Genomic DNA, 25491 nt, shown 5'->3' on the forward strand with positions numbered 1-25491 from the left:
TCAGCGGAAGGGGCCGCGCGGGGCCGCTCTAGGCCTCTGGGAGGACCCCCAGGAGCAGACGGGAGGGCAGGTATGGAAGGGGGATGCTCCAGCGGGTTTCTCCTCCGGGGGGTCCTTGATGGGGGAGGGGGGGAGGAAATCTTCATTTGGGGGTGCACCCCCTGCTCTCCCCACAGCCCAGGGGATCCCTGTTGGGGAGGGGATGCTCCCATCCTGGTCCCATCCCCTATCCTGGGCGGGAGGGGTGTCCCCCTTGGGGGGTGCAGCCCTTCGTGCTCCTTCCACTGCACCCCGGGAGGGGGGTGCACCCTCTGGGCCCCCCAACGCACCCCAAAAGAGGGTCCCTGCTGAGGGGGTGCACCCACCCTGGTTCCCCTCTGCCCCAGGGTCAGTGCCCCCCCTTCCCCTCTGCCCCAGGAGGGAGCCACTGTTCAGGGGGATGCCTCCACCTTGGTTCTCCCTCACCCCAGGACGGGAGTCCTTGCTTGGAGGGGGTGCTCCCATCCTGGTCCCCCACCCCATGAGGAGATTCCTGCTGTGAGGTTGGTCCCACTCTGATCCCCCCGCCCCAGGAGGTGGTCCCTGTCTGGGGACAACGCTGAACCTAGCACCCCATAATCCCTCCCTGTCTCCCTCCTGCCATCCCCGTAGCACCCGCGGGTGGGACGGGGACCTTTCCCCGCCGGTGACGGACCTTGCCCTCCCCTCAGCCCCTGCCGCCTCCCGACAGAGTTTGGACTCGGAGCTAAAGGCTGCGGCGGGATCCTCCGCCATCCCCACCGCCCGCATGGAGGTGAGCCCGGGGTGGTGGGGACCCCCCAGCTCGCCCCGCCCCCCCCATACCCCCCCATCACCCCTCTGTGCCACCAGGTCCCCAAGAAGCTGGTGAACTCGGTGACGGGCTGTGCCGATGACGCGCTGGTGGGGCTGGTGGCCTGCAACGCCGGCCTCCGGCTCCTTCAGGGACACCGGGTGGTCCTGCGTGCTGATCTGGCAGCCATCCGGGGCCGGGTGGCCCTGCTCTCCGGTGGGGGCTCCGGCCATGAGCCCGCCCATGCAGGTGAGCCCTTTGCCCCCGTCACGGGCCAGTTGCCCCCCGACACAGCCCTGAGCACCCGGTCCCGCTCCGCAGGGTACGTCGGGAAGGGCATGCTGACCGGTGTGGTGGCTGGGGCCGTCTTCACCTCTCCGGCCGTGGGCAGCATCCTGGCAGCCATCCGGGCGGTGACGCAGGCTGGCGCAGGTAGGGTGGCATGGTGGGGTGTGGGTCAGGGCTTCACCCCCATCACAGCTTCACGGCCTTGCTGTCCCTCCCCCTACCCCCAGCTGGGACCCTCCTGATCGTGAAGAACTACACCGGGGACCGACTCAACTTCGGGCTGGCACTGGAGCGGGCGCGGGCAGAGGGGGCCGACGTGCAGATGGTGGTGGTGGGGGACGACAGCGCCTTCGCTGCCCCGAAGAAAGCCGGGCGCCGCGGGCTGTGCGGCACCGTCCTCATACACAAGGTCTGTCGGGGTCCCACTGCATCCCTGTGGGGATGGGTGGATTTTTTTTTTGGGGGGGGGGCGGGGGCAGGCAGGGGACGAGACCCAGTAGCCCCTCACCCACTGCTGCCTTTCACAGGTGGCGGGGGCCCTGGCTGAGGCAGGGGCGAGCTTGAACGAGATTGTCAAGAGGGTGTCAGCAGCCACCAAAGCCATGGGTACACTTGTGGGACCTCTTGCTGCCTTGTGGGGACCCCCAGGGGGGCTGGTGATCCCAGGGGGGATGCTGTGCCCTCTCCCCACACCTCTCCTAGCTATTCACAGCCCTGAGCTGGCAAACCTGACCCCCCCCATCTTCCCTCACACAGGTACCCTGGGTCTCAGCCTGTCCCCCTGCAGCGTCCCAGGGTCCAAGCCCACCTTCCAGCTGGCTAACGACGAGATGGAGCTGGGCCTGGGTGAGGAACTGCCCCCCTCCCCGTGTTCCCCCGACCCCATACCCCAGCGGGGGCTGCGCATCTCCCCTCACCCATCAGCGCGGGAGGTGCCTGCAGCCTAGGGTGATGCCCCCCCGTCTCCGTAGGGATCCATGGCGAGGCAGGTGTGCGCAGGATGAAGGTGAGTGGGGCCCCCCAATTCCTCTCACTCCTGGGGTCCCCCCCCCAGCTCTGCCCTCATGGCCCCCTGCCCCTGCCCCACAGGTGCTGCCGGCAGACGAGGCGGTGGAGACGATGCTGGCGCACATGACGGACCCCTCCAATGCCTCTCACCTGCCCCTGAGCCCTGGTGAGCCCCCCTGGCCCTCCATGCCTCCCCCAAAAACTCTCTGGGCAGGGGTCTCATTCTGCCCCATACCCTGAAGGAGCCTCTGTGGTGCTGGTGGTGAACAACCTGGGCGGGTTGTCCTGCCTGGAGCTGGGCATCGTGGCTGGTGCGGCTGTACGCTCCCTGGGTGAGTGTAGGGGGGTGTCTTGGGGTACCATTTGCTGCTCTGACCCTTTTTGAGACACCCCCTGTTGCTCACGGACCCCCCTTTTTCCCCTTGCCTACAGAGAGACGAGGTATTCGCATCGCCCGGGCCTTGGTGGGCTCTTTCATGACGGCGCTGGAGATGGCTGGGGTGTCCCTCACTCTCTTGCTGGTGGATGAGGAGCTGGTGGGGCTGATCGGTGAGTGCCTGCCGGTGGGGACAGGGTCACGAGGGTCCCCAGATGCTGGGTGATGGGACAGGGACCCCCTCGCCAGTCTCTGAGGTGCCCCAGAGCTGGCTGCTTGCGCAGGCAGCTCTGGCGAGGATCCAGGGGAATCCTGCTGAGTCGGCACCCGCCGCTCTGTCACCTCCTGCTCTGCCAGATGCCGAAACCACGGCCATGGCTTGGCCCAACCTGGCCATGGCACCTGCCACAAGCCAGCGGCAGGAGGTGCTGGCGCCGAAAGAGGGACCAGGGACGGCACAGCCTGAGCCCAGCACAGGTATGGGTGGTACAAGTCCCTCAGGAGCTGTCACATTCCCCCCCACCCCCCTCCGTGCCTCAGTTTCCCCATCCCACCTCCCCGGGGTTGGGCAAGGGTGACGTCCCCTCCCCACAGGGCCCGGCGCAGCACGGGTGCAGCGGGTGCTGGAGCGGGTGTGCAGCACCCTGCTCAACATGCAGGATGAGCTCAACCAGCTGGACCGTGAGGCAGGCGATGGCGACTGCGGACACACGCATGCTCGGGCTGCCCGAGGTGGGTCACGGTGAAGGGGGTGGGGGGGGGGACTATCGGATGTGAGGGGGGAGAGGGTACCCCAGCCATTGCCTCCCAGGAGTGGGGTCTTCCCTGAAGCATCCGTTCTTGGGGAATGGAGAGTCCTGACCTGTTTGCTCCAGCTGGGGAGCAGGATCTGTCCCCCAGCTGTCCCTTCCTAGGGGACAGGATCCCCCCTGAATCATCCCTTCCTGGAGTACAGGGTCCCTTGAAAGCTGCCGCTTCCTTGGGGACAGGATCCACCCCCTGAATCATCCCTTCCTGGAGGACAGGGTCCCTCAAAAGCTGCCCCTTCCTGGGGGACAGGATCCCCCCCCGAATTGTCCCTTCCTGGGGAAAAGGGTCCTCCCAGCTGTCCTTTCCCCCCCAGGCCATCCCTTCCTGGGGAACAGGATCTCTCCCAAGCTGTGCCTTCCTAGGGTCAGGGTCCTCTCCAGCCATCCCTTCCTGGGGGATGGGGTCCCCACACCCTGGGTGCCACAGCTCTAAAAGGTCTCTGCATCCAGTGGCAGCTGCCCTAAGGCATTAGAGGGGGGGGGGGGTGTGTGTGTCCCTGCCTGTGCCCAAGAGGGACAGGGATCCCCAGGTGACAACAGGGGTCCCCAGGGCCCAGTGGGTCATCCCCATGGGGCCAGGGGAATCATCCCAGCCTGTTCTCACCTCTGTCCCTGCAGCCATCCAGGAGTGGGTGCGTGCAGGGCCCCCCCCGGCAGCCCCATCCCAACTCCTCTCCGCCCTGGCTGACCTGCTGCTGGAGCAGATGGGTGGCTCCTCAGGTGTGGTGAGTGCGGGGTGAGAGGAGAAGGGGGTGGAGGGGGGTGCTTTGTCACCCTGTGGGGACTCCAGCTGTGTCCCCAGTGCGGGTAATGACAAGGCCGGTGTCCTGGCAGCTCTACGGGCTGTTCCTGACAGCGGCCGCCCGACCCCTGCTCGACCGTGACGATCTCCCAACGTGGGCCGATGCCATGGATGCCGGCATCGAAGCCATGCAGCGGTGAGTGCTGTGGGACCCCCGGGCCCTCCACAGGACCCCCTCAATCCCTCTCTAAAACTTCGCCAACCCCCCTGCACAGGTACGGAGGAGCTGCGCCGGGAGACAGGACAATGGTGAGTGCTGGAATCCTGAGGGAACAAGGGGCAGAGCCACCTCACTGCCTACTAGCCATGGAGAGGCTACTAGCCTGGCTGGCTCTAAGCCCCTTTTTTTTTTTTTTCACCCTGTCCCTCCCAGCTGGACTCGCTGTGCGCAGCGGCACAGGCTCTGCACAGCCTGCGCAGCCCCGGCGCAACCCTGCTACCAGTGCTGACCACCGCCGTGGAGGTACGGGGGAGCCGGCACGGCAAAGCCCAGATCGCGCAAAACAAAGCCATGCCGGCAGGGGAAACGGGGTGGGAATTGGGGTGCTGGGTAGCCCAGCTGCATCCTGAGTGTGCCCCATTTCTCCCCGGCAGAGCGCGGAGGCCGCAGCAGAGGCCACGAGGACCATGGAGGCCGGGGCGGGCAGAGCCAGTTATATCAGCTCAGCCCGGCTGCTGCAGCCTGACCCAGGGGCTGTGGCCGTGGCGGCCGTGCTGCGAGCTGTGCTGGATGGGCTACAGAGCTGAGGGGCAACTGGCCCTTGGGCACCCCCCTCTGTGGCTCCAGTGGTGACGAGGGATGTGGCAGCCCGTCTCATATACCCCCAATAAATGTTTGTGGTCCCGCTGAGCTGGTGCAGATAATCCATTGCCAGGAGAGGGGTGGGGCTTGGGGGGGTTGCACCCTGTTCCTCCAGGATGTGTCCCTACGGGAAAGGTGGGAACCAGCAGGTCCTATGCCCCAGCATGAGTGTGAGTGCTGGGGAGGAAGGAAGCTGCTGGTCTGGCCATGAGCTGTCCCCACTGGGTGTTGAGAGGGGAAACCACAGGGCTCACATGGCCCCAGGCACGGGGTTTGGAGGAAAAAGAACCAGGGGACGGCAAAAAAGAACCAAGGAACAAGCTAAAAGGACCAGGGGATGGCAAAAAAAAGACCAGGGGACAAGGAAAAAGGACCAGGGGATGGCAAAAAAGGAAAGGACCGGAGGATGAGGAAAAAGGACTAGAGGATGGTGACAAAGGACCAGGGGACAACAAAAAAGAACCAGGGGCAGAGCCTGCCCTGCAGCACAGGGTGGCCCCAAGCCGGGGGGAGCAGCCGGTGTGAGCCCAGGCTGCCAAGGGAGCTGGTGGCAGAGAGGAGGGTCTGTAGAGGCCAAGGCAGGCCCTCAGGAGGGAAGGGGACAGCCCTCAGGCAGTGTGGGTTGGCTCTCTCCCCTCTGGCTCCTGGGGCCCCTCCCTTGTCCCCAAGGATGTGGGTGCAGGAGCACTGCAGAAGCCAGTGGTTTATTACATGTCCATGAGGGCCCCGGGGAGGCTGCTCAGCTGGTCCCAGCCCCTGCGGGGTGGAGGGAGAGGCACAGGCAGCCCGAGGAAAGGCAAGGCACGGTGCGAGGGTCCCCCTTCCAGCCCCGTCACCCCAAACTGGGTCCTCATCCCAGGCAAGAGATGGTCCCCGGGTGGGGGGCAGTGGCGCTGGGCACACGGGTGTTCCTATGGCAGGTTGTGACCTGACAAGGCTCTGGCAACTGCAGGGCCCAGGGAGGGCAACGGTTTGGCAAGGACTAAAGTCCAGGCCTAAGAGGCCAGCTGGACCCCGCAGGAGCTGGCAAGTGGAGGCATGAGGACACAGGCAGGAGCATCACGCTGCGGCTCCCTTCATCCTCCAGCAGGCAGGAGGCCAAGGCTAGGCCACAAAGAAGAGCAAAGAGATGTCCTCACCACTGCGGGAAGGGAGCTGAGCCTGTTCCTCCTGGGGGCAGGTGAGCATCAGGCGCAGGCAGCAGGAGTCCCTGGCTGAGAGCGGGGCTGGCAGAGCAGGCAGGGAAGCGACTGGGTCGGAGAGCGTGGGGCTGGCAGCCCCAGGAGGGCAGGAAGAGACCTCGGCTGCTGCAACGGTGTCAGCGCTCGGCGGCGAGCAGGGGCTGTGGGGAGAGCACGGGTGAGCCCAATGCCTGCGCCCACCCCAGGGACGGGCCAACCGAGGCTGTGGTGGGGGGCAAGACCCATCACTCAGTTCCCCAAAGCCACCCCGTGACCCAGCATGGCTCCGCAGCAGAGCTAGTACCTGGCAAGAGTCTGGGGAGTCAGCGTCGGGGCGCTTCCAGCTCGGCCTGGCCAGGGCACCCAGCACTAGCACCCCAAAGAGGAGGATCAGGAGCCCCAATGTGTTGGCAAAGACAGCCTCGGCGGGCAGGCGCTTGTACTCCATCGTGCCATTCTTCCTTGGGAGAAAAAGGGGCCAAGAGCTTTCCTGGATGTAGCCAGCCTTCCCTCAAGGCCACACAGCCCCATCCCCACCCTGCAGCAAGGAGCTGTGCAGGTTAACCACACACCTGAGGGGGAGGAATCGTTCACTTCCCTTTGCCTCTCCGTGCTCAGTTTCAGTCTGTGCCACTTCTGGCACTGAGAGATAACTACCCAAACCCCCCACCCCACCCCTGAGCCTCCCTCCCTGCAACGGCTCTCCCCACACCCGCCACGATGCTCACAGGCTGAAGAAGAGTTTCTCGTTGATGCCCGACATACACGAAGCCACTGACAGCATGAGGATGGTGGAACCAAAGAAGATGTGGACGGGCTTGTAGAGGGCCCGGAGCCAGGTGGGAGCCCAGGGCAGCAGGAAGGTGCTGAAACCAGCCAGCCACTGTGGGAAGAGGAGGTGAGGCCAAGGGGTATGGGAAGGGCTGGGGTGGGGAGGGGGCTGGAGAAGTGGAGAAGCACCCACCTGGCAGGAGAAGAGCAAGACGGTGGCCAGCCCCAACCAGCTGTGCAGTGAGTACATGTTGGGCGTCCCGTTGTGGTTGTGGAAGCGAAAGACGGCCACTAACCCCAGCACGGCTAAGCCAAAGGCTACCAAGGCCAGGGTGCCATGTAGCACCTTCCAGGGGAGCTTGGGGCCACTCCAGGCAGGGGGCAGGCGGTACACCAGGGCCGCTGTTGGGTGAGAGGGTCAGGCAGGAAGCGTGCTGGGGCCGCGCCGCACCGCAATCCCTGCTCACCTGCGCCGTACAGCACCACCATGCCCGTCACCATCAGCACCGGGTGCCAGTTGAACATCTGGGCGCTGCCGTCCCAAGCGAAGCCGCCACGCCAGTGTTGGCACCAAGTGCTTACGAAGGCCACGCACACGAAGCCCAGGCCACCCAGGAGGACACAGAAAGGCAGGAAGGGGAGATCCAGCATCTCCACGACGGGATGGCGGCACCTGGGGAAGAACGAGACGCCTGCTCAGCCTCTGCTGGGGATCTCCACCCGCACCGGCACTCTCGCCTGTGTGCACACCCCCAGGGAGGAGCCAGATGGAAAGGGGAACCAGGCACCCTGAGGAGGGCTGGCCCTGGTCCAGCTGCTGCCTGGCTGGGGAAGGAGGCTAGGGCTAGAGCTGCCCAGCTGGGGCTGGGCAGGGTGAAACTGGCCCCTACAGAGCCAGGTCACTGGGCAGCACCGCACTGCGTCACCCTGGCACAGCATGCCCAGGGGACATCAGCAAGGGCCTCACGGGGAGGGGGTATGTGTCTTCTGTAACCCTGCACCCCCTCCCAGCCTCCCCTCCCTTGCCCCCAAGAATCCACAGATCTGACCCCCTCCCTCCCTCTCACACATGCACTCTCTTCATCCCACCAGCACCCTCAAACCTGCACCCCAGTCCCTCTTTCACCTCCCCACTGGCACCTGCACTCCTCAAACCCTCCCTCAGTACCTTGTGCCCCCTCAGCTGCACGCACAGCACAGGGCTCACCCCAGCTGGGTGTGAGGAGGCACTCCTGTGTCCCCCTGACCTGGACCTTGACAGCTGCTGCACCCCTGCTCCCTCCAGCCTTACCCCACCTGCTCCATGGGGGTCAGGGGGAACCTGCTGGCAACAACACCCCCACCCCACCCCTGCCTGGGCTGGACGGTGGGACCAGCAAGGGCCTGCCCTCGGGGTGCTGCCCTCAGCCCAAGGGGGTTGAGCAGGTGACTGGCTGCGCTCATTTGCCTGGCGATTTGCATCTGCCTCCAAAAATAGATATTTATATCTCTTCACGGGGTGGGGGATGGCCCTGTCCCTGCCCAGATCAGCTGCCCCATGGGACTGTGAGGCAGGAGGTGGGTGGGACACGGCCCTGGCGCAGCGTGGGGATCACGAGCTCAGCCACCCGCTTGCTCAAGGCTTTGTGCTGCTCGTCACGGCGCTGAGCAGCCCCACAGCTCCCCCAAAGCCTTGGGCCCCCACGGCTCCCCTGTGCCTGGGGCTGTGGGGCCTGGCCCCACAGTTTCCCCACAGCTCCTCCAGACCTGGTGACACAGGGCCTGGCACCACAGCTCCCCCAGTACCCGGGAACGTGGGGCCCAGCCCTACGGTTCCCCCGAGTCTGGGGACACGAGGCCCGGCCCCGAGGCTCCCCCAATCCCGGAACACGGGTCCCCGCCGTTCCTCCCAGCCCCGGGAACACGGAGCCGGCCCCACAGCTGCCGCAGGACCCAGCCCGGTCCCAGGGCCGTACCTCAGCCCCGCCCGCCGCCCGCCGGGCCCCACCGCCCCCTCGGCCTCGTCGGCCGCCTCCATGTTGGACGGCGCCGCTCTGGCCGCTCGTCTCGGTGGTGGCTCCCAGCCAACCCGCCTAGGGCCCGCGACCAACGAGAGCGGTGGCCAGAGCGGCCCCAGCGCGGTTCCTCCAGCCGCGCGCTTCCGCCTCGGTGGTTGCGCCGTTGCCGTGGAGACGGAAGATGGCGGCCGCAGGTCAGCACTCGGCCGCTCCCGGCTGGCGGAGGGTGGGAGGCGGCGGGGACCACGGGCCCCGGGCACCGCGTATTGTCTGTGCACCGGGGGGGCGGGACGGGGCCGAGAAGCGGGGGAGCGACCCCGGGGACGGGGAGCACGGCGGCCTATGGGGGCGGGAGGGGGAGTGGGTGGGCCTGGGGGCACTACGGCCTCATAGGGACTGGGGTCGGGGGGAATGGGGGGGGCGGGGGCTGCGTGAGGACACAAGAGGGGACCCGGGGGCCACGCGGGGAGAGGATGTCTGCGTGGTGACTGTGTGAAGGGGTGTGGGGGGCTGCCCCCTTTCCCCCCAGTGTCCAGCCCGGTGGTTGCCTTTCAGAGAAAACAGGCCTCAGCGCAGCACTCTCCTGCTAGGGCCCGGGGGACACCCCGTTCTCCTGGACCCCACCCCCATCCCTCCAAGCACCACCTTACCTCCCTCCGTGTCACGTCCTTCCTTCCCCAGGCAGCGTGGTCCCCGACCTGGCTGTCAGCTCTGCCTCCTCTCTTGTCCCCAGACAGCCCAGTTCCCTCGCTGTGTCCTCGTCCCCTCTGTGACCAGCTGCCCCAGGCGGGGTGCACTGTCCTGGGGTGGGGTGAAGCAAAACGATGCTGGGACATGGCGTGCCCAAACCTGCCCCTGTAGCGTGGCCTGCTCAGCACTGCCCATGGAGCCGGCGGCAGCTTTAGTGTTTGTCTGGCGTGAGAGGTGTGAATAACCTGTCTGGATGTTGCTCCCTGGGACTCGCACGTCTCCCTCGTCTCTGCATTTCATCACATTTATTTCCTGAGATCGGGGAGGGGGTCTGTGAGACTGGAGGGTGGGAGAGACTGAACCTGCGTGTGAGAAGAGAGGGGAGACAGCTTATTTGTGAGAGCCCAGGGGCAGAGCACGGCTCGGCATCAGTGAGCTAGAAACTGGCAGGAGCTGCTGTTGATTTGACCTTCCTTTGGGTTTCCAAGCAGAGAAGGTTTGCGAGGTGCAGGGGTGTTTGTTGCACCCTGGCAAACAAAACCTCTGCTCCCCCTCCAGGTCTTGGCAGTAGGGAGAGGCAACGCTGAGCACCTCAGCTCTGGACCATGAGCTGGCTCTGCTACTGGGGATGCCAGGGCTGAAGGCTCCAACCCTCGGGGAAGGAAGATGCTCCAGACCAGCAACTACAGCCTGGTGCTGTTCCTGCAGTTCCTCCTGCTTTTCTACGACCTTTTTGTCAACTCCTTCTCGGAGCTGCTCCGCACGGCCCCCGCCGTCCAGCTTGTCCTTTTCATGTGAGTGCCAGGCGGGCGTAGCAGGCAGCACGGTGGGGCAGCAGGGCTGGGCTCTCACCACGTCTCTCTCCTCCTGCAGCATTCAGGACATCGCTGTTCTCTTCAACGTCATCATCATCTTCCTCATGTTCTTTAACACCTTTGTCTTCCAAGCCGGGCTGGTCAACCTTCTCTTCCACAAGTTCAAGGGGACCATCCTCCTGTCGGCAGCCTACCTGGCGCTCAGCATCTCCTTCCATGTCTGGGTTATGGTAGGCTGGGGTGGGCTCGGGGCTGCCGGCTTCTCCTGAGGGCAGGCAGCACAGTCTGCTTGCTTAGTTGGCCACAAACCCTGTTCCTTCAGTCCCTCTCTCACAAGAGGAAGGCCACAATCTACCATCACAGGGACAATTTGGTGTTCCCCTGTGATTCCCTGCACGACCCCCACCTTAGACATTTGGGCTGGAAGGGCGCTGCCCCATCTCAGGCCCTTGGAGCTGCCCCATCTCTGGCTGTGACCTGCCAGAAAATCCTCTTTCCCCAGGGGAAGCCCCGCAGCTCCAGCTCTGTGCTGGCACGAAAACCTGCGCTGCGGTAATCCCTGCTGAAGTCCGTGACAGCAGCTCCTGCTTTACCTGGGATTAATCCCCAGCAAACGCCAGCGCTCAGAGCCTGGGGGCAGCCCCCTCCCCGTGGGCATCAAGCAGCACGGAGGCCTGGCAGGGGTCCTGCCTCTGTCCAGGCAACAGCTTCCCCTTCTGTTTCCTGACGCAACTCCCTCCTCTTCCCTGCCAGAGGCCCCGGGGACCCTCATCCATAAAGCTCTTGTGTCCCCCCCCAGCCTCTGAGCAAGGGTCCTTCCCCACCCCAGTCCCCCATGGCAGGGGAATCGTTTTGAGCTGGGCCAGGGGCCGCCCTGGTGCTGCCCACGTCATCTGGGCAGGGGATTGACGGGGATTTACAGGGATCTGAAGTCTGAAGCTAGAATAGGGCCCGGCTCGCTGCCTAAATCCCCTGAGCTGCTTAACCTTTGGGGTGGGGGGCTGCTCCCCCAGCCGACAACGTCGCCCCTGGCCCGTGCACAATCTTGGGGCCAGCAGCACACGGTGCTGAGGGAGCCAGAGGCACGGGGGTGCTGCTCCCAAACTAATGCAGTGCTTATTTTTGCCTCCTGTCTCTGTCCGTCTGCCTCAGAACCTGCGGTGGCGAGATTCCAGCCGCTTCGTCTGGACCGAAGGCCTGCAGACTCTTTTTGTTTTCCAGCGGCTGGGTAAGAGCTCGTGGTCACAGCGTCCCTGGCAGGGTCCTACCCTTTCTGCGGAGCCTTTGGGGGTGAAGGTGGGGGTACACCCTCACCCCCTTCCCTCCCACAGCGGCTGTGCTCTACTGTTACTTCTACAAGAGGACGGCGGTGCACCTGGGAGACCCCCTCTTCTACCAGGACTCGCTCTGGCTGCGCAAGGAGTTCGCACAGTTCCGTGGCTGATGGCTCCCCTCGGGCTCTGGGCGATCCACCGTCTCTCTGCCCCTCACGGGCCTCCTTGGGGACGGCTCCGGTTCAGCCATCTTCCTCCTCTTCCTCCTGGGGACCAGCCCTTCCACCGGTGCTGGCACAGCTCATGCAGATGCCAGGAGTCGGTGGGAGGTTTGCGGTGCGTCTGGGCACTGCCACCCCCGCTGGGACTTGAGTGGTTTTGTAAAGAGTAAAGAAATAAATGGGCTGCATTTTCCAGAGGTTGCCCGGTGTCTGCACGCTCTGGGCCCCCTCCCCAGCTCTTCCCTTCCATCCCGGCAGCCTTATGCTGCACTTGCTGCCACAGAACAAAGCTCACATAATCCCAGAACCATCTGGGTTGGAAAAGCCCTTGCAGATCCTCCAGTCCAACCATGACCCTCACACTGACCGTTCCCAACTCCACCAGATCCCTCAGCGCTGGGTTAGCCCGACTCTTCAACCCCTCCAGGGATGGGGACTCCCCCCCTGCCCTGGGCAGCCCATTCCAACGCCCAACAGCCCCTTCTGCACAGAAATCCTTCCTCAGAGCCAGCCTGACCCTGCCCTGGGCAGCTTGAGGCCATTCCCTCTTGTCCTGGCGCTTGTTCCTTGGTTCAAGAGAATCATCCCCCCTCTCTGCACCCTCCTGTCAGGGAGCTGTAGGGGGCTCTTCCCACCTTGCAGCGTGGGACATTGTAGGTAGAACCAGAGGGCAGCCGGAGCTCCCCACCCCGCCCGACCCCGCAGTCCCTCGGCCGGGCGGGGGACTCGAACCCGCGGTTTCGAGTCCTGGTCCTCCAGAACCATAGAGAGGGGCGGAGAGAGCGGCCGGGCGCGTTCCCGCCCCGCGCTGCCGGGAGCGAGGGCGGCGGCGGCGGTTCCCATGGAGATGGAAGATGGCGCCCAGGAGTGAGTGCGGGGCCGAGACGGGCCGGGCTGCGGGGCCAGGAGCATGGGGCGGGGGGGCAACGGGTTGGGGTCCGGGAGCGGGCCAAGGCGCGGCGGCGCCGGGAGGAGGGTCAGCGAGGCGGGAAGCGGGGTCTGAGGCCGGTCCGTGCCACCCCCACCCACGGCCGCCGTGCTCCCACAGGCCGCCAGCGCTCCTCGGCGCCGCTGCAGGTCCTGCTTTTCCTCAACGGGTGGTACAGCGCGACTTACTTCCTCCTGGAGGCGTTCGTCTTCGTCTACAAGGGTGAGCCCCCACCCTGACCCCCCGCGCACCCCCAGGCCGGCAGCAGCCCCGCCCCCCGCCCTGAGGGTAGTGCTGGCTGTGCCCGCAGTGCTGCTGCTGCCGTACCCCTTCACCAACCTGGTCCTGGATGTGGTGTTGCTCTTCCTCTACCTCGGCACTGAGGCCACCCGCATCTTCTTCGGTAAGTCCAAGCAACTGGGGGGGTTTAGTCTGGAGAAGAGGAGGCTGAGGGGAGACCTCATGGCCCTCTACAGCTCCCTGACAGGAGGGTGCAGAGAGGGGGGATGAGTCTCTTGAACCAAGGAACAAGCGCCAGGACAAGAGGGAATGGCCTCAAGCTGCCCAGGGCAGGGTCAGGCTGGCTCTGAGGAAGGATTTCTGTGCAGAAGGGGCTGTTGGGCATTGGAATGGGCTGCCCAGGGCAGGGGGGAGTCCCCATCCCTGGAGGGGTTGAAGAGTCGGGTTGACCCAGCGCTGAGGGATCTGGTGGAATTGGGAACGGTCAGTGTGAGGTTCCTGGTTGGACTGGAGGAGCCTCAAGGGCTTTTCCAACCCAGATGATTCTGTGAAATCATGGGGACAGTGGGGTGTTTGGGGGGCTCCAGAATCCCCCCCCCGGAACTGCTGGGACTGCAATAGTGGCCTTTACAGCATTCCCCACACTGTAGCATCCTGGCTTTGTGGGGGACACCCCACTAACCGTGTCCCCTGCAGGGTCCAAGGGCAACCTGTGCCAGCGGAAGGTGCCGCTTTCCATCAGCCTGGCCCTGACCGTCCCAGCAGCTGTGATGGCCACCTACTACCTGCTGCTGCAGACCTATGCCCTGCGCCTGGAAGCCATCCTCAGCGCCATCCTCCTGCTTTTCTACACCGTGGAGCTGCTGCTGGGCATCCTCGCGCTCATCTCCTTCTCCAGGTACTGCAGCCGGGCCGTGTGGGGAGCTGGGTGGCCCCAAAGTGAGCTGCCAGGCTCTTTTGGCACTGACACATCCCCCCTTTTCCCTTCTCCACAGCGTGGATTCATACTGAGGCCTCGTGCCACGCCAAAGGACCAAGCACCCGTGGCAGCAGGAAGCCAGCGGCCCTGGTGCCGGCTCCACCTCCCAGGTAGCCCCAAAAAACAGGGTGGGGGGTGTGTCTGCACCCTGCCAGCTCCCCGCTTTGCCCGCAGCATGCACCAGCGATCTGCTGGGCAGCACCCAACCCGCTGCCACCCAGGATGCAGCCCTCAGGGCTTGTGACAGTTTGAGGTATGGAGAATTATTTTTTTTTCTACTGCCTTCTCAAAATAATTCACTATTTTCCAATAAATATTTATTTTTACCTGGTGCCTGGGCACGTGGCTTCCCCTGGGGCATGAAGTGCTTCCAGCACTGCTGCCCCACAGTGCTGCCCTGAGCCAGCTTGGGGGGGAGGGGCACATGAGCCCCCCAGAAGCGTTATAGAATGGTGAGGGTCAAGGTCACAGAGGCAAATACTCCCCCACGTGCTGCTCTTCCCTCCCACAGTGGCCCTAAAATTCCCACCCCGGTCATTACCTAACAAAGCCATCGTAGGTAGAAAACGTGACAGAAGAGCCCTACAGCACCATATAAAAGATTGACAACGTCATCAAGTTTATTACACAATTTCCAACCTATCAGAAAGACAAACAAATCTAGTCACTGCGAGCAGGAGGGGCAGCGCCTCGCTGGGTGGTTAATAGGGGTTTGCTCTGCACTTTTCCCCACTATTTGGAAAGAAACTAAAAATTTTTTTTTTTGTGTCGTTAAGTAAAAAAACAGAACTCTCCCACCAAGCGCTCCCCCCCCCTCCCAGCACTCACCCGCTAAGCCGGCACCTCATGGTACTTTAAAAAGATGGGTGGTTTTTTGGATTTTTTTTTTGTGTGTGTGTGTGTGTGTCATTTCAACCTAAAAAGACTTCTGGAGCCAGGTTGCTCCTGCCCAGCAACAGTTGGGAGGGTAACGCTGCCCATCCAGCAGCCCTGGGGACTGTCACCCACCCTGAAAGTCATCCTGTTTCCCCTCAGCTTGACCCCGACCCCCCCTGAGCTCTCCCTCTCCTGCTGGAGGGACCCCTTGAGCACAGACACCCCCCACTGCCGTGTCACCACCACCCCTCAGCCTGTTTGGAAAGGGTGAGTGGGGGCACACAGCTGGAAAAGGGGGAGCACCTGTGAGGGACAAGAGGTCCCCAAGGGCAACGGGACGGGGCTGGGGGGAAGGTGTGTCATAGCCTGCCCTGCCTCCTCCGCTTCCTCTAAAACAAGGAAGGCGCTGCGGGAGGCTGGCTCCACGCAGGACCCCGCCCGTGCTGCTGGTTGGGGTGACAACACCACTGCGGAATGGGGGAAGCAGAGGGAGGGGGTGACTCCCAGCCCAGCTCCAGGTCCCCCCTTTTCTTCCCCAGCATGCTGCTCCCAGGGAGGGTGAGGAGGGAGAGCAGTTTCCCAGTATGGGGTAGGGGGAAAGGAGGAGCGTGGCAGCATCCTGGGGGGCCCGCAGTGGGGACAGGAGTGTCCCCAGACGAGGCTGGGAGGATGGTACGTGGTAATGACCCCATTTCCAGTGACCCCAGGCACGGGGTGGGGAGCCGTGCGCCTCCAAAACCCCCCACGTGAGGAGGGGTCCATCCCCTTTGTTGAGGAAAGGGCTCACAAACCTCCCTCTGTGGCCAAGAAAAAAAAAAAAAAACCAAACCAAAAAAGCACCATTTCTCTTTGGGTCCGAGTGTCCGTGGAGCGGAGCGGGTGGCCTGGGCGCGGGGGCTCCCCGTGGCTCCCCGGGAAGCGGCAGTAGCAGTGAGTGCGGGCAAAGGGCTCAGGCCCCAAAGGCCACGAGGTGTCGGTGGGAGTCCCGGCAGGAAGCGGTGCTGCTTTCCTGGGGCGCCTGGAGAGAGCTGGAGGTGGCGGGGAAAGGGTAGGAGGGGGGTGGAGGAGCGGCCTCAGTCACGTAGTCCTGGTCGAGGTGAGGAGATACGAGTCCATTAAAAACCACTTACTGCCAAACTCCTGTGGGGAAAGAGAAAGAGAGAGGAGGGGAGTGGTAAGAGCCATGCTCAACACCACAGCCCTTGTTCCTCGAGGGGGGGGAACCCCAAAACCCCTGTGGTAGCAACTCACCTGTCTCAGTGGTGCCGGTCCCTCTCTCTGTCCCTGTCCCGATGTCGCTCGTGCTCCCGGTTCCGCTCCTGGAAATAGTCCTCATGCCGATCCTCGCTGTGGAGCAGGTCCCGGTGTCGCCGGCTGCTTTCACGGGACCGGCTGGGAGAACGCTCCCGGGATCGGTGTCTTTTCCTTAATCGGGAGGAGAAGAAAAAGCTTTTGGTCACCTTTGAGGAGGATCTCGCTGGGGTGGGGGCAAAAATAAGGAGCAAAGCCTTAAGATGAAGTGCCTTTGGGGCACTGCGAGCCCCGGAGGGGTACCTGGAGGAGCTGCTGCTGGCACCCGTGCTGTAGGACTTGGCTTCGATGCCATGCAGACAGTCTTTGAGGGAGGAGAGGAGGACGCGGCACCGCTCATCGTTAGCGACGCGGGACTGCTTGATGACGGCGATGGCCGTGAGGAGGGTCTCGATGGCGTCGCTGTAATCGCCTGCGGGGGGTGGAGGGATGCAGATTCACTGCGGGGTGGGGTTTTGGGGACACACACACACAACACACACACACGCACACGGTGGCCGTTACCTGCGCTGGCGCCAGACACTGCCTTGGAAATGGCGCTGCTGGAGATCGCCCGGTTCCTGTTCATGATCTCCTCAAACTCCCCTTCGCTCACAGTGGGGGGTGGCGGGCCGAGCTCCCGGCTGCACAGAAGGCACAGAGGTGTGTGGGTGGGTGTCAGTGTAGCTCCCCCCCCCGCCTCCCCTCCCCAATTTGGTACCCTCAGCCCGGCTCTGCCTCGCTCTGTCTCACCTGCTGTGGTTGTAGGGGGCCATGGCCTTGCTGTAGGTGTCCGGTGGAGGCCCCAGGGCCGCGTTGGGTGGGGGGAAGAAGGCAGGATTGAGGTGTAGGGCGGGGGGAACAGCCCCCGGGGGTGGCACAGCCAAATGGGGGGGCAGTCGGGGTGGTGGGGGCATGAGATGCTGGTAGTGGATGCCGGGTGGAGGCGGGGGGACGCCGAAACCGGAGGAAAGGGGCGGCGGGGGTGGCATCGGCGGTGGGGGTAACCCCATGAGGGGCAGGGCAGCGGGGGGGCGGTTGAAAAAAGGCAGGACAGAGGGGGGTTTCTCCACGCGGGCAGGTGGCAAGGCATTCTCTGTCGGCGTGGCACGGCCGTCCACCGAGTCCACGGAGTCTCGGGAGTGGGCCCGCGGCGGCACACCTGCAAACGGCACAGGAAAGAGCCATGAGTCGTGGCCAGAGGGCTTGCAAGTCTCGGAGACCTCCTCCTCCTCTTCCTCCCCACCCACAGCAACTGGCGCAGGGACCGTCCTCTCCCGCAGCTCCAGAAAAGGGCAGCCTCGAGAGAGCACAAGTTGCCCAGAGAAAGATCAGCTAGCCAAATGTAGCATCTGCTTCCACGTGCCTCCAGGAGGGTAGCCGCTCTCTGGCAAGACCCCGGCTTGCCCGAACAGCGCCCCGGGGACGCTCGTTCTGGGCCAGCGGGGGCTTTGCAGAAGCCACTGAGCAAAGCGGGGTCACAGGGATGGAAGGGAAAAGCCACAGGAAATGGCAAGAGATCCCCAGCAGAAAAGTTGCCAGGTCCCCGAGTCCCTGAAGATTATTAAACGACCCGGAGAGCCTGCAATCCGCACACAGGTTGGGAAAGGCCTGGACAGGACCCAAGTGCCGACAGCAACGGAGCTGCTGGAGGAAGGAAAACTCGGTGCCCGTTTGCCCTCAAAGAGAGGGACAGGAAGCCTTGCTGCATCCAAAGAGGCTTCGAGGATGAGACCGGAGTGGTACAATGGCGAACACTAACTCTGCCCAGGCCTTGCCACTGCAACAGCCGTCAAGTGGAGCCCGGGCGAGGCCCCACGCCACTGGCAAGGCCCTGAAATTCAGCCTCCCTGTGCCCAGAAAGGCGAGGGGTGAGAGAAAGGAACACGCCCTGCTCCACCGAAACGCGAGGGCAGGTCGGGACGTGGTGTAACAGTGCCCGGCGCTGCCAAGCAACGGATCACCGCGGGCACTGGAGCTGAAGGGAGGGTGCAGAAGGTCAGAGCTACCCCACTGCAACTCGGCTTAGAAAGAAGGGCTTTCCTTGCGTGAAATGGGCCACGGGGGATCTACAATGACCACAGCTGGTCAAGACCTCCTCATCAACACGCCTGTCAAAAACGGTCCCTGTGGCTCCGCGGAGCCCCCCGGCGCGGGGCTGGGGCGTCACATCGCTGCGGAGTGAGGCGAGGACCACCTATTGCCATTGTAGAAAGCCCACGGCCAGGCCCCAGCTGGAATACTGCGTCCAGTGTTGGGCACCTTACCTCCGCAGGGATGGACAAATTCTGGAGGAGATCCAGAGAAGAGCTACTAATAGATATGGAGGGTCTTAGCTATGTTGATAGGCTGAAGAGCTTAAGCCCATTCAGTTTGGAGAGGAGGAGGAGGAGGCTACGAGGGATCTTCGCAGTGTGTGAGCACCTAAAAGGGGATCATAAAGACTCGGGTCAGGATCTAATCAGACTCAGCAGGCACAGGAAACAACCCCCAGAGACTCCTGGCAGGGTCCCCCCCAACCCCGAGGTTCTCGGTGGCTTCGGCCTGACAGCTCTGCTGGGGATCTGCGGGGCCCTCGGGAGCACGGAGGTCCCCCCACCCGCGGCGTGCTTTCGCCTCACTCACGTTTGCGAGCCTGCGCCTCGAACTGGGACAGGTTCTGTCGCGTTGCCAGCCTCACCTCCACCTTATCCCCGTTGAGGATTTTACCGGGCAAAAGCTCCAAGAGTTTGTGGACCGAATTCTCAGAGGCGACCACCACCTCTGCGTACCTGTGGGAAAGCCCAGCGGTCAGCCAGCCCCGAGTGGTTCACCCCCTGATAGAGGGGTAGGGACCCCCGTACAACCCCCTCCCTGGGGCTCCATGCTCGCTGGCAGCCCCATCACATCCCGCTGAACCCAGGCTGATGTTCCATGTCCCCTCCTCCCCTTCCCATACTGGTTGGGAGTCTCTACTTTACCATCCCAGCTCCAGGCAGACTGGGCATCACCCAGGAAAAACCACTAGCCGCCCCCCACCATGGAAGATGTGGCCATGAGGTTCCCCCATTGCCCTCCATCTGCCCCTCGGCTCTCACCCTTTTGACTGGCCATTGGCTCGGTTCTCCGCAAATTTCAGCTCCACTACGTCATAGACGCCAACTGAGCGGATGGTTTGGATCAGCTGCTGGTCAGTCGTCCACTGAGAGGGGAGAGGCTGGTGTCAGCTCCCGCAGCCCTTTGTAGGACCCTGGTGTCCCCCAGCTCAGCCAGCGGGCTGGGGCAGGGTGCTTGGAGTACAGACACCCCCTCAGAGCCCCTATGGGGAGTTTAAAATCAACCTTGAGGCTGAAACAGGCCCCACTCATGGCTATGAGATCTCTCTGCTCTCTGGACAAGACAGAACTGTCCCTGTATCCATCAACAGGAGGAGGGGACTCACCCACACAGCCCCCAAGACAGCCAAGAAGCAAGTGAGACGCTACAGCTACTGGTCACCCATCCCCACCAGACCTGAAGCCCCTCAAGGCTACAAATCCCTTTTCCCTGAGGATCACAAGGTTAAGCCCAGCTCATGGCCCGGCTTGGGACACTGGGTCAGTGTGGATTGAGGAGGAACAGCCCCCTCCAGGGAGCCCTTCAGCCCCCCCAAAGAGCTCTGCAGACCTTCAGGGGCCTCTCTGGAAGACCCCCATCTGCATACACACCACAGGAGACCCCAAACTACCCACGCACCCCAGGAGACACCCCTCCACACCAAGCCCAGCCCGGCAGCCATCCCACTCACCCAGGAGAAGCTGCCCACGTAGACAGCAGCTCTCTTGTTGCGCAGTCCACTGTACGTGTACAGGATGGCGGGAGATTTGCTGTTGGGCTTGGGGGACGGCTCCTGACGGATCTCTGGCGGTGCCTCCGAGCTGCTGGTGCGGCTTTCGGGGGGCTGCGAGCTGGCTGCTAGCACGTCGTCGTACAGGTCCATCTGATCAGCATTACTGAACTCAGAGTCCTGCGAGGGGAGACACTGTGAGCACCTTTGCAGAGGGGAGACCCCCAGGGGTGAAACCACAGCTTGGAAAGGGACCTGGGGGCTGTTAAAAGCCTGAACAGGGCTCTGGGGGACTGCCCCATTCTGCTGGAGTCTTCCCAACACCCCCCAGCAGAAACAAACCACCCCAGGAGATGTTTAAAAGTCCTCTCGTGGCTCTGCAGCAGGTGCCCTGAGGGCTGCAGATGAACCACGGCCGGAGGTGAGGAAGCCTCCTTGGCCGTTTGCAAACCAGTTGTCCCAATTCACCGAGTGAACAAGCTCTTTTGAGGCAGCACAAGCCGACTCCAAAGGTTTAGCAGACTCCAAAGGTTTAGCACCCAAACTGGTCTGGGGTCTGCTCGCAGTTAGGAGGTGAATCGCTGCTGTGAACGAAGCCACGGCAAACAGAGCCAGTGTCTGTGATCTCCCAGGAGGCAGCTCCTCTCGCCTCTTTCAGCATTTTATTTTCGCAACAACTCCCTCTGTGCTTCCCCTCCCCGGCCCAGCAGCCCCCTCTCAGCACCAACCACCCAAACCACGCCATGCCCTAGGCTTCTGCAAGCCACCACGGCATCCACTATTCCTCCTGGGCAACGTGGAAATCCCTCTCGCACGGCTCCAGCCCAGCTGCTCAGCTCCCCAACTGGCCCAGCATTAACACAAACCTCCGCAGCAAGGGGATCAACATCTCCCTTCCCCAGCAACGAGGATTACCAGCACTGCGATGACAGGGCTTTAGGCTCTGCTTTGTAATGCTTGACATAACCCTGGAGTAGTTTTTACACGTAAGGAGGCAGAGAAAAATGCTCCAGGAAGTAGAACCATGAGGGTTTACCCCACCGGTGACCCGCGCTGGCTTGATTTTCCTCCCCTCAACTTGAAGCTTTTTTGCTCCAGCCCTCTCCTTGTGCGAGCAGAGGAGGCTCACTAAGGATATCAGCTGCCCTCAGCAATGAAGCAAGATCCAACCTGCTGCTCTGGGAGGCTACCAGGAAGCAGCTCACCTTTTTTTTGAAGCGTGCAAGTTCAGCGGTGGAAAATCAAGCGCCCTCGATGGACGAGCCTCTCGGCAGGCACACGCTTCACAACAAACCCAGCCTGAGGGTTGCACACACCCACCCTCAAACCCTGCTCGCCTCGGATACGCCACCGCAATGCGAGTTCGCTCCTTTTTGGGACAGCAGAACCCTCCTCAGGGTAGGAGCTCCACGCTGTCTGCACACACAGATGCACGTGTCTCCCCTCCCCTCAGCGGCGCAGCCTTTCACGGCGTGAACCAGCCGCCAAGGAAGCTCCTGAGCTGTGAACTCAAGTGTCCTAGATCTGCCTTCCAATTCCCACTCTGTTCCGGGCTATATTTAATTTGGAGTGTACAGCGAGTGCTGTGTTTACTACGGATCTTCAGACTAATTGCTCACCCGGATTCAGCGTGCGCCGAGCATCATTGCATGGTACAAATTACTACGTTCATATCTGTCCCACGGGAGCAATGCACAGGTCTTGTTCAGCACGAAAACCAGAAGCTCTGCTCCCAAATTTTTAGTTCCAGGACTTCAAAGGCAGTTCAGACAACATTTTCTGCTAGAGATGGTTAAATCCCTGCGACGGTCATGGAACTGCACACATAAAACACGGCCCTTTGTGAGCTCAGGGGAGAGATGGGGAAGGGTGCTCAGCACACGGCTTTCAAAGGGTCATGGAAATCTAAAAATCAAACCCTTTTTACCCCCAGACACATTTCTTGACAGCAAAATGTCCATTTCCAAGACAAGTTGTAACTTCTGCATCTGGCTATTTCAGCTGCAGAGCTGATAAAAAGGTTACAAGAATTTCAACAGAGCGCAGTATTTTTGTACTCATTCTCGAAACAGCTCAACTGTTTGTTTAATCCGCCTCCCACACTGCTACCTCCACCAAGTGCCTTTGGACACAGCCCAAGGCTGGAAGATTTCTGCCTGGAAGTTTCAGAAAGTTGAGAACAAAAATGGGGGGGGACGACACACGACTAGAGGAGAAATCGCTCAGAAGTCGGGATACTTCAGCTTGGGAGTTTTTAGAGCCCCTCTGGGATCTCTGAAAATGATTTCTTTTGAAAACTAACAGCCTGATGGGAAGGTGGTGTAGAAGTACTCACAGTCCAAGTGCTCCCAGACCACTCTCCTGGTCTCTGCCCCTCGCTGCCACCCTGAAATTTGCAGACCCTCACTCGAAACGCATGGTACCAAGAGGCTTCTCGCATCACTCACCAGCCAACCCCTCCGTGGCAAACGTGCCCGAACCCACATGTGCACTGTCTGAGGGTGCTCCGGGACACAGCTCAGCATGCGCTGGGGGATTTGGAAGCACGTCAGTGGCCCACAGAGACCACGGGGCAGCCAGGGCACCTTCCCCCCCCGCTGCCTCCACGCGGCATCACACACAGATTAACTCTGAGTTTCTTCCTGCCGCCGCACAGCCCGAAGCAAGCAAAACACCAGACTCGGCGGCCTTGATAATCACTTCCAGCTTTAAGAAGCTTCTGTCTACTTGGCTGTGTCAAAGATCTTTTGTCTACTGTCCCCCAAACCCTCCAGTTCAATCTTTCCACACCGTTTCCCGCTGCACAGCCAGGCTCACTCCATCCTCCTCTCAATGCTGCTTAACTTTTTTTACCCCCAAAGACCCCCAAGACTTGATCAAGAACAAACCTGACCCACCAGGGACCCCTCCCAGCTCCTCAGCAGACATTCTCACGTCCACTCAAGCCACTGTCTTTGTCACGTTTCCTGCTCCGGGCCTGCCGGGGGCCGAGCCTTCGCAGGAATGCCTGTCTGCAGGCACAGGCAGGCCAGGCAACACTGCGCCGTCTCCGCAGAGCACCCGGGGAAGCGACACCAGAGTTCTGTGAATTCCTCCCACCTGTTTGTTGTTTATCTGTCGTCCTCAAAGACATTACAGACTTTCCAACTCACACCCGCCAACGTCACGGCTCTCCTTCTCCAGACGGAAGGTACCACGTCCACTTTCACTGCTTCCCTTTGGCGTTCCGAATAATTGCCATAAATGACGTTTCTCGGTTATTCTGTGCACTTCCAGCGCAGCCACCTCCACGCATTTTCTTAATCTGCACTTTATTCCCCCAGCTCTCCCTTCCGCTCCCAAATCCAGGTACACCTATTTCCTCATTCTGTTAAAAGCAAATTGCATGAAAACATACAAATTGAGGCAGTTCCTAAGCCAGAGCAGTTCCGTTTGGTCCCAGCACGGTACTAGACAGCTGAATACACAGGGAATTGGGTTTATTCCGGGAGTTTTTCAAGACAGATGCAGGAAGCGTATTTCAGAGTCAGAGGGTGTCCGGGCAGGGCTGCATGGCTGCTACAAACAGCATGGACATTTGCTTTGCATCTCACTTTTTGGCAACATTACAGCCAGCTTGGACCCCGTCCTTCTCCCAAGGGAATCACTCCCAGTGGAGAACTCCTGCTTCTTCCCAGGCAGCTGGAAAGCACCTCGCAGTCCCCTCAGCTCTGAGGCAGTTAACACAGTTTCCGACATTTTGCTTTTCCCCTGAAACGTTTACCCACGGCGTATCCTCACCCGATAACCTCCCACCTCCTCAGAACAAAGGGTTTATCACCCTCAGTCCCTCTTCAGCCCTCTGGGAGCTCACAGCCCTTCCCTCCTCCACATGTTTTGTTTCCAGTTCAAGCAGCTTGCCCTCTAGTGCAGACCAACTTCCCTCCATGGGCTTTCCACGGCCATTTTTAATCTTCAAACATCTCCGTTCACACCCACTCTCCCAGATCCCCAAACTCTCTAAAATCTGCTTCTCTAACAGCTACACCCCCCCCCCCCACTTCTCTGTCATTTCTTCCCACGGGTCCCAGACAGCCTCAGGGTGGGAGGGGTGGCACACAGGCACCTCTCTGACCACAGCCAGTCCCTGCCACAGCTTCCCAGCCTCAGTGGTCCCATGGGTGCAGTGCTCCGGGTCCCCTCACTGTGCAGCTCCCTGGCAGGGCCTTTTCCAGTTTAGATTTCTCATTTCTCCAACCACTCTGCAACTTTCCCCTTCAATCTCCGCTCATCACTGCCCTGACAAACGTCATGGTCCAAACCCTGCCTCCCCCTCCCAATCGTTTTGTGACCAGCCACATGTTGAACCTCCAGGGAAACCTGCAGAAAGACCCTTTATTCCCAGTCGAGATGGCAGAATTTAGGATTGAGGAACAGTCCCAGCCCTCGGTTCCCCAGAGTGACTCTCCAGCGTTGTGCTACCCTTCCCCGGGCAGAGCAGTCACATTTTCTGCCCTCTGCATATGCACCAGCTGGTGGGTACATCCACCCTAATCGCTCCAGCGCCTCGCTAACCAGCTGGCTGACACCAGTTATGATGCTCTCCACGAAAAAAGGAGGATGTGCAGCTCCAGCCCCTCAGCCGGACGTGTCGCTCACCTGGTTGAACTCCTCGTCGGCGTAGATATCAATCAGATCCACCCCCTCGGACATATTTCCAAAGATGGGAGCAGAAGCCCGGGCTAGGACCGGGTCAAAGCAGGAAGATCAAAGGTGACCTGCAGCAGGGTGAGGAGGGGGGACAGGGTCAGCGAGGCACTGGGGACCCCCCTGCTCCCCCACTTCCCTGTAGGCACCAGCCACCCCCCCAGAGGGGCCCACAGCCTCAGCCCAGACCCACCCGGGGGCCGCAGCAGCCCCTCACCCTCTGGCTGGGGCAATCTCACCTCGACCCCTCGCTGAGGGCCGCCCTCGGGGGGAAGGGGAGCAGGCAACGTGGACCCGTTTCCTCCAAACCTGACAGATCCCTGGGGGCAATAACACCCCCCTCAGGGGGCAACCACGACCTGCCCCCCCCATCCCACCCCGAGGGGCCTCAGCCGCCCCCTCCTCCCGCCAGGACCCTCCTTAACGCAAACGCGGGGCACCGACCGGCCCTCCCACTGCGACCCTTTCCCGGTGACCCCCCCCCACCCCAGGCAGCCCCTCCCCAGCGGCGAGATGCCCGGGGGAGACCCGAGCGCTCCCCCCGCCCACACCCGAGCTGGGTCCCCGCCCCGGGGCAGCGTCCCCGCCGCCGCCCCCTGGCCCAGACACCCCCCCCCCCCCCAAACGGGGCCGAGACCGCCATATCGGCCCGGTGCGGCCCGTCCCCGCCGAGCGGCGGGACCCGGGGGAGGGGGTACAGGGACCAAGGAGTGGGGGCGAAGGGTCGCGGCCCCCCCGGCCCGGTCCCCCCGCGGCCCCGCCCGTTACCGCCAACAGGCCCCGAGCGCGCGCGCCAACCGCGCTCACCGCCACCGCCAGCGCCGCCGCGCCACGCCACGCCC

The 25491-nt window shown here is 62.2% G+C and overlaps 5 protein-coding genes across 12 annotated transcripts; 3 read left to right on the plus strand and 2 right to left on the minus strand.

The window, feature by feature from the left end:
- The first annotated feature begins 11 nt into the window (after positions 1-11).
- Positions 12-4935, plus strand: TKFC (triokinase and FMN cyclase). 5 transcript variants are annotated; one of them, XM_074918348.1, is made up of 19 exons: positions 12-70; positions 471-542; positions 652-793; positions 871-1060; positions 1133-1243; positions 1327-1508; positions 1627-1705; positions 1856-1945; positions 2071-2105; positions 2189-2273; positions 2350-2439; positions 2540-2656; positions 2841-2960; positions 3078-3215; positions 3911-4017; positions 4127-4230; positions 4310-4343; positions 4468-4557; positions 4689-4935. In XM_074918348.1, exons 3-19 carry the CDS (start codon positions 788-790, stop codon positions 4839-4841), a joined length of 1731 nt encoding a protein of 576 aa, XP_074774449.1. In that variant the 5' UTR covers positions 12-70; positions 471-542; positions 652-787; the 3' UTR covers positions 4842-4935. The 5 variants fall into 5 exon arrangements, with proteins under 5 accessions (XP_074774449.1, XP_074774447.1, XP_074774450.1 ...); XM_074918346.1 differs by having other exon boundaries at positions 17-70; positions 418-542; positions 711-793; XM_074918349.1 differs by having other exon boundaries at positions 17-70; positions 711-793.
- A 687-nt stretch (positions 4936-5622) lies between these two features.
- Positions 5623-10501, minus strand: CYB561A3 (cytochrome b561 family member A3). Of its 4 annotated transcripts, none has more exons than XR_012634536.1 (8): positions 10388-10501; positions 9781-9897; positions 9496-9646; positions 7316-7521; positions 7042-7250; positions 6806-6960; positions 6382-6534; positions 5623-6238 (listed from the first exon to the last, which is right to left on the minus strand). XR_012634536.1 is itself a non-coding variant. In XM_074918389.1 (8 exons), the coding sequence occupies exons 4-8, from the start codon at positions 7497-7499 to the stop codon at positions 6215-6217; spliced, it is 729 nt and encodes a 242-aa protein (XP_074774490.1). In that variant the 5' UTR covers positions 7500-7521; positions 9496-9646; positions 9781-9897; positions 10388-10501; the 3' UTR covers positions 5623-6214. The 4 variants fall into 4 exon arrangements, 3 of the variants coding, with proteins under 3 accessions (XP_074774490.1, XP_074774491.1, XP_074774493.1); XM_074918389.1 differs by having other exon boundaries at positions 6382-6538; XM_074918390.1 differs by lacking the exon at positions 10388-10501 and having other exon boundaries at positions 6382-6538; positions 9781-10062.
- Positions 8995-12034, plus strand: TMEM138 (transmembrane protein 138). Its single transcript, XM_074918405.1, has 5 exons — positions 8995-9039; positions 10094-10329; positions 10409-10580; positions 11503-11578; positions 11682-12034. Exons 2-5 carry the CDS (start codon positions 10202-10204, stop codon positions 11792-11794), a joined length of 489 nt encoding a protein of 162 aa, XP_074774506.1. The 5' UTR covers positions 8995-9039; positions 10094-10201; the 3' UTR covers positions 11795-12034.
- A 603-nt stretch (positions 12035-12637) lies between these two features.
- On the plus strand, positions 12638-15696 carry TMEM216 (transmembrane protein 216). The gene is made up of 5 exons (XM_074918407.1): positions 12638-12712; positions 12894-12995; positions 13084-13176; positions 13710-13911; positions 14009-15696. The coding sequence occupies exons 1-5, from the start codon at positions 12700-12702 to the stop codon at positions 14022-14024; spliced, it is 426 nt and encodes a 141-aa protein (XP_074774508.1). The 5' UTR covers positions 12638-12699; the 3' UTR covers positions 14025-15696.
- CPSF7 (cleavage and polyadenylation specific factor 7) lies at positions 14588-25480 on the minus strand. Its single transcript, XM_074918355.1, has 10 exons — positions 25418-25480; positions 24602-24720; positions 19925-20143; positions 19236-19339; positions 18784-18929; positions 16912-17320; positions 16684-16802; positions 16423-16591; positions 16120-16293; positions 14588-16008 (listed from the first exon to the last, which is right to left on the minus strand). Exons 2-9 carry the CDS (start codon positions 24653-24655, stop codon positions 16125-16127), a joined length of 1389 nt encoding a protein of 462 aa, XP_074774456.1. The 5' UTR covers positions 24656-24720; positions 25418-25480; the 3' UTR covers positions 14588-16008; positions 16120-16124.
- Positions 25481-25491: the final 11 nt, after the last annotated feature.

The sequence above is a fragment of the Athene noctua genome, chromosome 14, assembly GCF_965140245.1.
Source record: "Athene noctua chromosome 14, bAthNoc1.hap1.1, whole genome shotgun sequence".
NCBI classification, from domain to species: Eukaryota; Metazoa; Chordata; class Aves; order Strigiformes; family Strigidae; genus Athene; species Athene noctua.

Excerpts from the sequence above, each read along its gene's own strand:
- TMEM216 (XM_074918407.1), top strand. Across the intron at positions 12,996-13,083 it reads GTTCGTCTTCGTCTACAAGG|TGCTGCTGCTGCCGTACCCC; the intron begins GTGAGCCCCCAC and ends CTGTGCCCGCAG. Across the intron at positions 13,177-13,709 it reads GGCCACCCGCATCTTCTTCG|GGTCCAAGGGCAACCTGTGC; the intron begins GTAAGTCCAAGC and ends TGTCCCCTGCAG.
- CYB561A3 (XM_074918389.1), bottom strand. The coding sequence starts at position 7,499 with ATGCTGGATCTCCCCTTCCTGCCTTTCTGTGTCCTCCTGGGTGGCCTG. Across the intron at positions 7,251-7,315 it reads GGTGGTGCTGTACGGCGCAG|CGGCCCTGGTGTACCGCCTG; the intron begins GTGAGCAGGGAT and ends CTCACCCAACAG. Across the intron at positions 6,539-6,805 it reads GAGAAACTCTTCTTCAGCCT|GAAGAATGGCACGATGGAGT; the intron begins GTGAGCATCGTG and ends TTTTCTCCCAAG.
- TMEM138 (XM_074918405.1), top strand. The coding sequence starts at position 10,202 with ATGCTCCAGACCAGCAACTACAGCCTGGTGCTGTTCCTGCAGTTCCTC. Across the intron at positions 10,330-10,408 it reads GTCCAGCTTGTCCTTTTCAT|CATTCAGGACATCGCTGTTC; the intron begins GTGAGTGCCAGG and ends CTCCTCCTGCAG. Across the intron at positions 11,579-11,681 it reads TTTTGTTTTCCAGCGGCTGG|CGGCTGTGCTCTACTGTTAC; the intron begins GTAAGAGCTCGT and ends TCCCTCCCACAG.
- TKFC (XM_074918348.1), top strand. Across the intron at positions 1,061-1,132 it reads CCATGAGCCCGCCCATGCAG|GGTACGTCGGGAAGGGCATG; the intron begins GTGAGCCCTTTG and ends CCCGCTCCGCAG. Across the intron at positions 1,509-1,626 it reads GCACCGTCCTCATACACAAG|GTGGCGGGGGCCCTGGCTGA; the intron begins GTCTGTCGGGGT and ends TGCCTTTCACAG.
- CPSF7 (XM_074918355.1), bottom strand. The coding sequence starts at position 24,655 with ATGTCCGAGGGGGTGGATCTGATTGATATCTACGCCGACGAGGAGTTC. Across the intron at positions 20,144-24,601 it reads CCGACGAGGAGTTCAACCAG|GACTCTGAGTTCAGTAATGC; the intron begins GTGAGCGACACG and ends CTCCCCTCGCAG. Across the intron at positions 16,592-16,683 it reads AGTGTCTGGCGCCAGCGCAG|GCGATTACAGCGACGCCATC; the intron begins GTAACGGCCACC and ends CACCCCCCGCAG.